The sequence below is a fragment of the Primulina huaijiensis genome, chromosome 2 (assembly GCF_012295235.1).
Source record: "Primulina huaijiensis isolate GDHJ02 chromosome 2, ASM1229523v2, whole genome shotgun sequence".
NCBI classification, from domain to species: domain Eukaryota; kingdom Viridiplantae; phylum Streptophyta; class Magnoliopsida; order Lamiales; family Gesneriaceae; genus Primulina; species Primulina huaijiensis.
Window position 1 is genome coordinate 6,189,610 of NC_133307.1, and position 13,300 is coordinate 6,202,909.

The 13,300-nt window shown below is 39.4% G+C and overlaps 1 protein-coding gene across 1 annotated transcript; it reads right to left on the reverse strand.

Moving 5' to 3' along the window:
* Positions 1–8,455: 8,455 nt before the first annotated feature.
* LOC140962310 (uncharacterized) lies at positions 8,456–9,403 on the reverse strand. The gene has a single exon (XM_073421174.1). The coding sequence runs from the start codon at positions 9,115–9,117 to the stop codon at positions 8,491–8,493; it is 627 nt and encodes a 208-aa protein (XP_073277275.1). The 5' UTR covers positions 9,118–9,403; the 3' UTR covers positions 8,456–8,490.
* Between the last annotated feature and the right edge of the window lie 3,897 nt (positions 9,404–13,300).

Genomic DNA, 13,300 nt, shown 5'->3' on the forward strand with positions numbered 1-13,300 from the left:
AGATCAGAAAACTGAAGACTGGATGAATTAATTCGAGCTTGGAACAAATCATCAATAACGCTGACTAAAATGCAAGGGTCACAAAAACCAGATGGAGATAAGACTGGTCTAGGCTTTAATAGCCAAAATGAACCTTCAACTAGTGGTACTATGCCAAAACTGAATACGAGTAAAGGAAAATATATTCACTTTGTTAAATCAGTTATGGTGCATGAAAATCCTGAGTTCAGTATGCCGGTTAAGAATACAACTAAATATATGAATAAGGCAAGAAGGCACGGAATTGGGTACAGTCCCAAGTGTTCGGTTGAATCTAACAGTTGGTCACCCAAAAGGTCCAGTTATAGTACATGAAACTCAGCAGGAGGTTATTATAATAATTATTATAACAACAAGCCTGTTAAAAAACGATACCAGATGAACAATAAGGATAAAAGAGCATAAACATATGTTGTATCATCCTCGTCGCACTCACTTGTCACACACAAGTTAGGAAAGGATATCTAGAAGACAAAAACTGGTAGGTTAGTTCGACTGATCCAAATCTGGGTTCCCAAATGATTAATCAGTTCTGGACCCAAATAGATTTGGGTATCAAATTTATTCGTTATTTGTGATTGCAGTTTACATGTAATTTGATCAAAGATTCAGTCTGGTACTTGGACAGTGGATGCTCAAGACATATGACTAGAAACGCTGAAGTGATATCTCAACTGATTAAATATTCTGGTCCCAAGATCAGTTTTGGGGATATCTCACAAGGTAAAATTGTGAGTAAGGGCAAGCTTATCCATGATAATATTACTATGGACAATGTCTTACTGGTTGATAATTTGAAATATAATTTAATCAGCATTAGTTAATTATGCGATCATAATCATTCAGTTGAATTAAGTAAACATGTGTGTACTGTTAAAAATGCAATTGGTGATATCATTATAACAGGAAATAGATGTGGAAACACGTACAAAATAAGTTGGAGCAAACAACCCGATGAACCAGTTCAATCTCAGAACTAGCTATGACATAAAAGATTAAACCATTTGAATTTCAAAGCCATTGCACAACTGAGCAAACACGAACTGATAACTGGTCTGCTTAAATGTGAGTTTTTAAAAGATAAAATTTATTCTCCTTGTCAGTTCGAGAAGCTAGTTAGATCCTCTTTCAAAAACAAAGGTGTTGGAATTAGAATTTTAGAGTTTGACAAATTGAGCGATTAAAGATTACCGAACTGATCAACTCAACCGAACATATTGTAACTGAAATTCGTAACTGAAGTTGCCCGAACTGATTATTAATGCGCTAAAAATCGAAGGCAACTGAACTGATAAAAGCTAACTGAAGGTATGTAGAGAACTGAACTATCAGTTAAGACCGATCAATTACACAGTCAGTTCATCGAAAATATGCATTGCAAACTGAACTTTCAGTTACCCAGTCAGTTCATCAATCGGCTATGAAAGTCAACTAATAAATCAGTTTGACACGTCATCAGTTAAGGAGTAGGGGTGTTCATCGGTCTGTTCGGTTCGATTTTCGGTTTTTATTTCGATTTTTTCGGTTTTCGGTTTTAGAAATATATAATCCGATATCCGAACCATTTTTCTTCGGTTCGGTTCGGTTTGGTTTTCTACCAAAACGGTTTGGTTCGGTCGGTTAATTCAATTTTGATATAATTATTAAAATTAATAATATAAATATATTGTAAAATATAGTATGTTAACTTTCTACATGTTTTCTTAGTAAAATATTTAAATATAAGGTCTAAATTAATTAAACAAACAACAATCAACTAAAAATTGTTCAAAATAGTTTTTCATTCACTAAATATCATATCAAAATATATAATATAAATAAACATATAAAAAATTATTAATTTAATGAAATTTCGGTTTTTTTGATTTTTTCGGTTTTGACATATATAATCCGATACCGAACCAAATAAACTTCGGTTTTAACATTTATATCCGAATTACAAAATTCGACTTTCGGTTCGGTTTGGTATTCGATTTTTTCGGTTTGGATTTTCGGTTTTATCCGAAGTTTGAACACCCCTATTAAGGAGTGTAGCTATCAAGCGACAATTTGTATAATAGCAGACTGTAACTTGTAGTAAGAGCACCGCATATCAGAATGCCACAGTGTATGATAGTCAGAAGAATGATGACGTGTCTAATAAGGACAAATCAACGGATATATGACGTTCAAATGCATTCAATATTACAGTTGAGAGCAAAACCTATAAATAGCCGAGAAGATCAGCTGAGAGATATTTACGAAGTTATAGAAGACTTTTGCGTGCACATTCATTTTGAGGAAATTCTTGAGTTAAAAACTTTCAAAGATCAGTTACGAAGAAGCTCACACTTTATTAGATAAATTCATAGCTTCAAGGCTATATTTTGAGCACTAGCACAAGCACTCATTGTTATCATATTCAATCTTTTTAGATCAGTTGTGCTTAGGAAAAAATATCAATTGCGTACTGATAAAAGCTGTAAAGATACTAAGAGTTTCAGTTTGACAGTGTTTAAGACCAAACTGAATTGGATTATTACAGTTGCTGTAATTAATCAAAGTCTTTTAGTGAATATCATATCTTTGAGATAGAAGGAGGTGACGTAAGAGCATTTGAAATCTCCGAACATCTATAAATCTTTGTGTTATTTATTTTTCAAGTACTCAATCTGTCCTTAAGTTTGTTTCCGCACTTTAAAGTTAACTGATCGACATTGGCAACAAGATTATCAAATTCAGCTTATCACTAAACTGATTCACTCCTTCGAAAAGTTTCGAAAATTGTAAAGTGTTTATTCAACCCCCTCCCCTTCTAAACACTTTCACTCACCCAACCGATTCTGACAAAAGGAAGTAAATCTCAGCTGCAAGAATACCACAATATAATGGTGTAGCTGAACGAAGAAATCGAACTCTTAAAGAGGCATCGAGAACAATGCCAGCTGATTCTGGTATTTCTCAGAGGTTTTGGGCAGAAGTAGTTAACACAGTGTGTTACATTCAAAACAGATCAATGATTAATAAGAATCATTTGAAAACACCTTCTGAGATAAAGATGATAAGAAAAGCGTAGTTTCATACTTTAGAATATTCGTGTGCAAATGATTTATTCACAACAATTGTAAGAATCACTTAACTGCCTTTGAGGTTAAATAAGATGAATGATTATTCTTAGGATATTAATCGGTTAGTAAAGCATATAGAATATTTAATAAACGTACTCTCAATGTTGAAGATTCTATACATGTTGTATTTGATGAAACTGTGCTAACTAATGATCTAGTTGTGCTGACTAATCGCTTAACAGAAATAAGTTTGGAGGATGACAGTGAAGATTAAAATCATGCTGTTAAAAACTTCCTTCAAACACTAGAGCTAGAAGTGGTAGAGCAAGCAGTTGGACATGAAACAATTCCTAATGATCAGTTTGTTGAGCATCAAGATCACATTCAAACACAAACTGACAATATTCCAATTGAAGCAGAAGAAACTGGTTAGTTACAAACTGAACTAGAAACACAAAGATGTCTTACAGATCCAAACTACACAAAAGAACTGCTAAAGAAATTTGGCATGGAAACATATTCACCCTTATCCACTCCCATGAGTTCATCTGTTAAATTAGATAAGGATAAAGGAGAAATATCAGTTGAGATGACAATCTACAGAGGTCTAACAGGTTCTTTATTATACCTAACTACTAGACGTCCTAATATTATATTTGTTTTCTGTTTATGTGCTTGATTTCAGGCTAATACTTAAACAATTGCATTTCTTAGCTGGTAAACGCATATTGAAATATCTGAAAAAAGGCACACAAAATGTGGGATTATGGTATACTAAAGATTCATCCTTCAATTTAGTAGAATATTCAGATGCAGATTACACAGGATGTAAGGTTGATCAGAAAAGTACAAGTGGATCATGTCAGTTTCTAGGAGACAGACTGATCTCATGGTTCATTAAGAAGCAAATATCCATCGCCACTTCCACAACTGAAGCTGAATATTTAGTTGATGAAAGTTGTTGTGCTCAACTACTCTGGATCCATCAACAACTGAAAGATTATGTAGTAATAGCTGAAGAGTCACCGATCTTCTATGACAACACCAGCTCTATTGCGATTACATATAATCCAGTTTTTCAATCCAGAACCAGGCACATCGATGTCAGACATCACTTCATTAGAGATCATACTCTCAAGAAGGACATCAGGCTGGAATATATCTCAATCGAACAACAAGCAGCGGATATCCTCACTAAGTCACTACCCGAGACTAAATTTTCTTATTTAGAAATATTTTAGGGCTTATTGATTTATCTTGTTGATTAATTTAGGGGTAACGTAAATTTCATGAAGTCAACTGATAAGACAAATATTAGTTATTTATGAACTGAACTGAATTAGTTACAAACTAATCAGTCAGCAATTTAGTCAAAGTGATCTTATCACATAAGTTGATTAAATTTAATTTATTTTAGTTCCAAAATAAAAAAAACGTGACTAATCATGGTTATCAATTTAAATTTATTCAAAATTTGAATTTTAAACGTTTTATTTTCATTTTTGTATAACTGCTCAAATTCAATTTCTAAAATTAGTGGCAACGGTTGGTTACCTTATTTTTATGGTCAAACCTGTAACGGACTACCACGTGTCCGAAATTTGAAAATTCGTGAGACATATATATAAACCACCTTTTCTCAGATTTGTTCTCACATATTTAAAATTATCTAAGTCTCAAAATTCTTTAGAGCAAATCACCTGCACTTTATTTTCTTTCTTTACAGAGCAAATTCAAGATTCAAATGGCAGCACAAACCCCAGCCTTCTTGTTGAATGCAGTCGCAATTGATTATCTCAGGCTCCACTGAATCAGTCCGGAATGTATTCGAGAAGAATGAATCTTCTGGACTTCATCAATTCCCAGGGCTAGCTACTCGGGAATTCTATTCCCCAGAACTTATATCCATTTATGATTCAAGCTTAGTCTCCGCCAACAGAAAGATTCAGATGTCAGTCAATAATCACTCGTTGATTATTGATGAAGCTTATTTCAGCAACCTCTTCCAACTGCCAGCTGAAGGAATTTCAAGCTTCTCTGAGGTCGCAACTGCTGATGTTGAAGAGATGCAGCTACTTCTCTCTATCAGTGGGCAGCAATCAAAGTGTAGGATTCCAAGCACAAACTGAAGACTGAATATCAGTTGCTGGCCGACATTACTGCGAAGGGTATTTTAGTTAAGGCTGGTTCCTTCACCGCCTTAACACTGGAGAAGTTTTAGGTGATGATCGTCATCATAAAAGGTATCAAAATCAACTGGTCATCGATCCTATTCAACATACTGAAGAATATGCTTCATAATTCTTGGGTTTGCTCCTCGGCTGAGCAAACTGATTGAAGAATTAGGAGTTGTTCTGACATCATCCTCCACAACCAACAAATTCAACGTCTACAACTGTCAGAACACTCAATCCAAAAATATTGGAGTTGAGAAAGGAGATATAATGGCCCGAAAATTCGTGTTTGAAAATTTACGGAAATTTAAAAATGTTCTTTTTAAAATAATTAAAATGCCTCATTCATCAAGCAAACTGATAAATCAAGTTAACTGTTCAAAATAGCAGCGAAAAAAATTATTGTTCGCAAAATAACAAGTTAAAGTAATCCACCAGCTGATAAAAATGTTTGAGCATAAAAATAGTGAATGCTGAAAATGAGGTCCTCGGATTCCACTACTGCCGACCCTCGATGGCTCACTGGTCCCCGCCCTCGGTCCCGACATCATAAGTACCTACAACAATCAAGTCTAGCGAGTCTAAAGACTCAGCATGCATATATCGTAAATAACGAGTAAATAATATAGTAAAATTGCATGCAAGTGAAAATATCATGTCGTGAGGCGTAACGTAAAATATCGTGTCATGATTAATTATAGTACGTGCATAACTGAACTGAAAATCATAGTGAAAATGTTTGCTCCTTGGAGCCCTGTAATGAAATAGCATGTAATAATTTTCTGGTGAGATTATGGTCTACGCAAGTGGCCCCTGCACTGAACTGAACTGAACTGACCGGTAACTGACGACCGGGTGAAGTAATGTTTGTCTGATCAGACTAATGCCACAGTATACTGGGTGGAATTGAACTGAACTGAATTGACCGGTAACTGACGATCGGGTGATGCAATAATCCAATGATAGTGAAATGGCCACAAGCAATATCGCATAAATCTCAAAAATGAACATTTTATATTTTCATGCACGTAATATAATGAAATGGCGTAATTAAATATCCTGTAATAATTTTACCACATGGGTTGGATCGTTCTNAAATCTCAAAAATGAACATTTTATATTTTCATGCACGTAATATAATGAAATGGCGTAATTAAATATCCTGTAATAATTTTACCACATGGGTTGGATCGTTCTCAGGCTCGCTGCAACCTAAATATAACATGAAAAATATGCAAATGATTTTTCTTGACCAAACTTTATAATTGAATCCAGAAACGAGACAATTACGCCCAACGACTTCGTATTTAATCATGACTTCGTGCCAACCCGAACCAACACCGAACCATCATTTAGTCATGATTAAAATACACTTAAAATGATGAAATCATGCTCCTAACATGGTAAGGGCCTAAATTTTGGTGAATGGAGGCCAAAACATGAAACGCTCTTTCGAGAGACGATTTGGCACATCGCACCGAAATTTCTCGTACGACCTCTAAAATGATCCGAATCACAAAATGCCAAAAACATGACTTTCCTAACTTGATGAGGCACTGTGCAGTCCAAGGCCATAGGCTAAAAGCCAACCAAAAACTCGAACGAGCCACTGAACCGAAGCAGAAAGTTGCTGTCCAGAAATTCCAGCAGCCGTGCCTTCGCTTCCTTGTGTCGTTTTTGAGACTACCGGCCATTGAGGCTTGAACCACCAATCAGAGGCTCTTACCAACATCCTAGGGTATGGTTTGAACCATGTCTAAGGGCTAAAGAGCCAACCAAGATCCGCACCAACACACAAAACCGAGTGGACACATGCAGAAATTAAAAGGGTCTAAGGGGCTGTTCTCGTTGTTTGATTTAAAAACCGATTCCACCATGGACCAGGCCTCAAAAGGGCGACTTGGTCACGTCTTAGACATTATAGGGAAGTATTCTAACCATGGCTATAGGCCCCTAGGGCAGCCGAGATCATAAACTTCCTCTATGGACAGCAACTAAAAAAAAATCGAGCACAAGATGACACTTAATGGGGTGTTGCTGTCATTTCTGGATTTTGACTTGTATGGGACTCGAACCAATGGACAAATGTTTTCCTAACATGTCCTAGTACATTCCTAGGAGCAGCCTTGGAAGCCTGGAATCGAACCATACCCTGAAACCATCGAAAAAATGCAACTCGTGAAGCATGTAGTGTAGGAAAAAAACTGTGCAGAAATTTTTTTGTACAATAACTTGCTGTAAATTTCGGTTTTTGCTTGAATCAAATCATGAGTATGTTGTTTCAAAATACTAATATGGCTTGATTGAAGAGCAAATAAAAATATATACATGCCTTCGTTCGTTTTGAAAGAAAAACGAACGAAACGACGACGCGGCGCGGAGGAGGCGGAGTGATCTTCTAGATCTTCCTTCTACTCAATTATTTTCTCTCTTACTCAAGCTATGAGGCTCACGAAAATGCTCTGAAATGCTCTCAAAGTTTCGGTGCAAGGAAGAGGAAATGATGGTTAGGAGAGTGAGGGAGTTGCAATATAAAAATGGTGGCAAGACCAAGTCTTCCCCTCTTTTGAATTTGAAATGGTTGGATATCAAAAATGATTGTTGGAGAGGGAAATGGAGTGACCGATTCTACATGTCCACCAAGGCTAGGATAATGATCTAATATTAATTAATGGTGGTTAATAAATGAAAGGATTATCATGCCAAGAAATCATAAATAAAGAGTCAAAGGTGGTGAGTTGTGAAAGAATTGTTTGATCACCAAAGGGGTGGCCGAAATTTGCAATAAAAATGAAGGGGAAATATTGTTTAGTTAGTGTATTTTAAATCTTTAGAGCCTTACCTATCCTTTAAATAATTTAGTGAATTAACACCTTAATTATGGACCCTAAATGAACTTATTTCCTACTTACCTCAAGTTACTTAAATAATTCCTTAAACCTTCTTTTAACTTAAATTAACTTATTAGCTAGCTAAAATAAATTCTGGGAATGTTTTCTCACTATTAAAATTTATCTCAAAACTACGACTCCAGTCCGGACTCACTGAATTAACTGAAAAGATAAAAATTAAACTATTGCATAAAATAAATAAATTTAAAGAAAAGAATTTAAATACTCGTGAAATAAAACCATTTTAATTTAAATACTAGAATTATGCATGGCTTATAGGTAGTCTAATTTACGGGTTCTACAATCCTTTCCCCCTTAAAAGAAATTTCGTCCTCGAAATTAAAACTTACCGAATAACTCGGGGTAACGCCTCCTCATTTCTGGCTCAGACTCCCACGTAGCCTCCTCCTCTAAATGGTTAAGCCATTTGACTTTCACTCGTTTAACTAGCTTGTTCCGAAGCTTCTTCTCCTGTCTGTCTAAGATCTGCACTGGTCTCTCTTCATAAGACAGGTTCGGAGTAAGCTGAAACGGCTCAAAATTCAGCACATGCGAAGGATTTGCCATATACTTCCTCAGCATGGAGACGTGGAACACATTGTGTACTCCGGCCAGATTCGGCGGAAGAGCAACACGATAAGCTAGCGTCCCCACTCTTTCGAAGATCTCAGATGGTCCAATAAATCTCGGACTGAGCTTCCCTTTCTTCCCAAATCTCATGACACCTTTCATGGGTGCCACTTTCACGAAAACATGGTCGCCGACTGCGAACTCTAGATCTCTCCTCCTCTGATCCGCATAACTCTTCTGTCGACTCTGAGCAGTCCTCATCCTATCACGGATCTGGGCTACTACATCGACAGTCTGCTGAATAATTTCTGGACCCAGCTCTGCTCTCTCTCCTACTTCATCCCAATGAACAGGAGATCTACACTTACGGCCATACAATGCTTCATACGGAGCCATACCTATAGACGACTGAAAGCTGTTGTTATAGGTGAACTCTACCAATGGCAAGTTCGACTCTCAACTCCCTGAGAAGTCAATAACACAAGCACGGAGAAGATCCTCCAAGAACTGAATAACTCGCTCTGACGGCCCATCTGTCTGCGGATGGAAAGCTGTGCTAAACAGCAACTTCGTACTCATGGTCGAATGCAAACTCTTCCAAAACGAGGAAGTGAATCTGGGGTCTCGGTCAGATACGATAGAAACGGGAATACCATGAAGTCGGACTATCTCCCGGATATACAACTCTGCATACTGAATCATGGTGAAAGTCGTCTTAATAGGCAAGAAGTGTGCTGATTTGGTAAGAAGATCTACAATCACCCAGATGGCATTTGATCCTCTGACTGACTTCGGCAACCCGGTCACGAAGTCCATGGTAACATTCTCCCACTTCCACTCGGGAATGGGAAGAGGCTTGAGCAAACCTGCTGGTCTCTGATGCTCCGCCTTCACTAACTGACAAGTCAGACACTCGGATACAAAACGTCTGATATCCATCTTCATCCCGGGCCACCAATACAATAACTACAGATCTCTGTACATCTTCGGACTCCCATGTGAATAGAGTACGGCGATATGTGGTCCTCTGATAGAATATCTGCTTTAATAAAACCACTGCTGGGGACCCACATCCTGTCTTGGTATATCACAATACCGTCGCTAACTGAATACAAGACACTGTCCTTGGCCTCATCTCTCTGCTTCCACTTTGCTAACTGCTCATCTGATGACTGACCACTGCGAATACGGTCTAGAAGAGAGGACTGAATAGTCAAGGTTAGGGATGTAAATGAGCCGAACTGTTCGCGATCTTTTCGGATCTCGGCTCGTTAAAAGGCTCGTTCGGGCTCGTTCGTTAAGCTGATCGAGCCGAGCCCGAGCCTTATTTTGGGCTCGACAATTTTGTTGAGCCGAGCTTGAGAGTAATGATGTTCCGCGCGTTAGCTCGTGAACATGTTCGATAATAGGTTCGTGAGCTCAAAATTGAGCTCGGCTCGTTTAGCTGGCTCGTGAGCTCGAGCTCGAGCTCGGCTCGTTTAAGTGGTTCTCAAGCTCGGGCTCGAGCTCGGCTCGCTTAGGTAGATCGTGAGCTCGAATTTGAGATAATTAATGAGTTATAATATTAAAATAATTATGTATGATAAATAATAATAAATTAAAAATTAAAAATTATATTAAAAAACGAGTCATTAACGAGCCGAGCCCGAGCCAGGCTCATTAAACAAGATAAACGAGCCATTAACGAGCCGAGCTCAAGCCGAGCCCGAGCTTCATAACTTCCGAACGAGCCGAGCCCGAGCTTCAAACCAAAGGCTCGTAACGAGCCCGAGCCCCGAGAAAATATTTTACCGAGCCGAGCCCGAGCCTGATACTGTTCGGCTCGGCTCGGCTCATTTACATTCCTAGTCAAGGTAGATAGACGGGGAACTTTACCTCGAGGATAAGTCTCTAGACCAAACCTCTGCATCTCAGTCTGAAGAGGTCTCGAAACTGTCAAATGAGCCATCACTGCGACTTTTCTGCTCAATGCATCCGCAACTACATTAGCCTTACCCAGGTGGTAGCTAATGTCACAGTCATAATCCTTCACAAGCTCCAACCAACGCCTCTGACGCTTGTTCAGCTCCTTTTACGTAAAGAAATACTTGAGGCTCTTGTGGTCGGTAAAGATCTGGCACTTCTCTTTATACAGATAATGCCTCCAAATCTTCAAGGCAAAAACTGCGGCGGCAAACTCTAGATCATGGGTAGGGTAATTCTTCTTATAGATTTTCAGCTGACGAGAAACATATGCTATCACCTTCCCATGATGCATCAATACTGTGCCCAAACCGAGCTTTGAAGCATCGGTATACAGAACAAACTCACCAGGCCCTGACGGCATGGCCAAAACTGGTGCTGAGATAAGAGCTTGCTTCAAATTATCGAAGCTCTTCTGACCCTCCTCGCTCCACACAAATTTAGCATTCTTCTTGGTCAATGATGTGAGTGGAACGGCAATAGAGGAGAATCCCTTAATGAACTTCCGATAATATCCTGCTAGCCCGAGAAAACTGTGGATCTCTGATGCATTTTGCGGCACTACCCAATCCCTGACTGCTGCAACTTTCGCTGGGTCTACCTCAATACCACTGCTAGAAACAACATGGCCTAAGAATGCCACCTTCTCTAACCAGAATTCGCACTTACTGAACTTTGCAAATAACATATGCTCCTGCAAGGTCTGCAACACTGTGGTCAGATGTCTGATGTGATCCTCTTGATTCTTGGAGTAGACGAGAATGTCGTCTATGAATACTATCACAAACTGATCAAGATACGGCTGAAATACGCGATTCATGAGATCCATGAAGATCGCTGGCGCATTCGTCAGACCGAACGGTATCACGAGGAACTCGTAGTGGCCATAACGAGTCCTGAAAGCAGTCTTGGACACATCAGCGTCCTTCACCCTCAACTGGTGATAGACAGAACGCAGATCAATCTTGGAGAATACCGAAGCTCCCTGCAACTGATCAAATAGATCTTCAATCCTCGGAAGTGGGTACTTATTCTTCACTGTAACCCTGTTCAACTCCCGGTAATCAATACAAAGTCTCATAGAGCCATCCTTCTTCTTCACAAATAAGACTGGCGCGCCCCATGGAGAACAACTAGGGCGAATGAACTCTTTGTCAAGAAGTTCCTAAATCTGCTTCTTAAGCTCTGCCATCTCTGTCGGTGCTAGTCGGTACGGTGCTTTTGAGATCGGAACCGTACCTGGCATAAGCTCGATAGCAAACTCCACCTCTCTCTCGGGTGGCATACCAGAGACGTCCTCAGGAAAAACGTCTAAGAAATCTCTAACAATCGGAACATCTGAAGCTGACAGACTGGGTGCCTCGGGGATAGATATAAAAGTTGCTAAAAATGCCCGACACCCTCTATGCATGAGCTTCCTAGCCTGGACATAAGGAATAATGTGCGGTAAAGAAAAGTACATGTCCGGCTCAAATAAGAACTGTGTCATCCCAGGCGGTCGGACTAGAACAGATCTCCGCTGGAAGTCTATCAACACCATGTTCCGTAATAACCAGTCCATCCCCAAAATGATGTCAAACTCTGGCATCGGAAATAAGATGAGATCCGCATAAACAAGATTTCCATGCAGCTCAAGGTCTATGTCTCGGATTACATTGGTGGCTGTTATCTCCTCTCCAGAAGGCAATGCTACGGAAAATTCAACATCTAGTCCAATAGTCTTGACCTTGAGGGAATTAGCAAAGGTCTCCGAAATAAACGAGTGAGTAGCTCCTGAATCTATCAGGGCTTTCGTAGCTGAGCCAGCTATAAAAATTCTCCCTGAAAGGTTAGAACACTATGCTGAACCCAATAATCACAAGAGCTAAGCTTATAGACATGCAACAGCCAAAGTTCTTCTGACTTAAATTCCCCAAAAATAATACTGAGTAGAGCATGCAATCCTATCGCAATTCTAGGTTCAAAATCTTAAGCCCGATTCCCAAAATATTGAAATGTAATTATAAACTTAAAGTTGTAAGATACTTGTCATCAGCATGGTTTCTGGGTTTGTCTCCGTAGCATGGAGAGCAAAAACTCTGCCTTGGGTAGGCAGATTCCTCTGAGGGCATTGTAGAAGTAAGTGGTCTGGACTACCACACTTATAACACTTCCCTGAACCAAACATACATGCTCCAGGATGGCGGCGTGAGCACTTGGGACAGATTGGGTGCTCAAAGGTCCTTGGGACGGCACGTCTCTGCTGCTGTGGTCCTCCTCTAATTCTGGGCGGGCCATGATAAGGCCTTTTATTCTGGTGCTGATACTGCTGAGGAGGAGGGCGGTGTGGTACCTGGACTGGGCGCTTGCCCAGACGTTCCCTCTCAATGTCACGCTGATCCTGCTCTGCAGCTAGAGCTCTGGAGACAGCGACCTCATAAGTAGTAGGGTCAGACACCCTAACATCACGGCGCAAGATCGGCCGTAGACCCACCAATAAATGCATCAACTTGGCTTTAGCATCATTTGCGATCAGGGGCACAAAATCACAACCCCTCTCAAACTTACGGATGAACTCCGTAACAGTCAGATCTCCCTGTCTCAGGCTCATGAATTCCTTGGTCAACCTAGTGCGCAC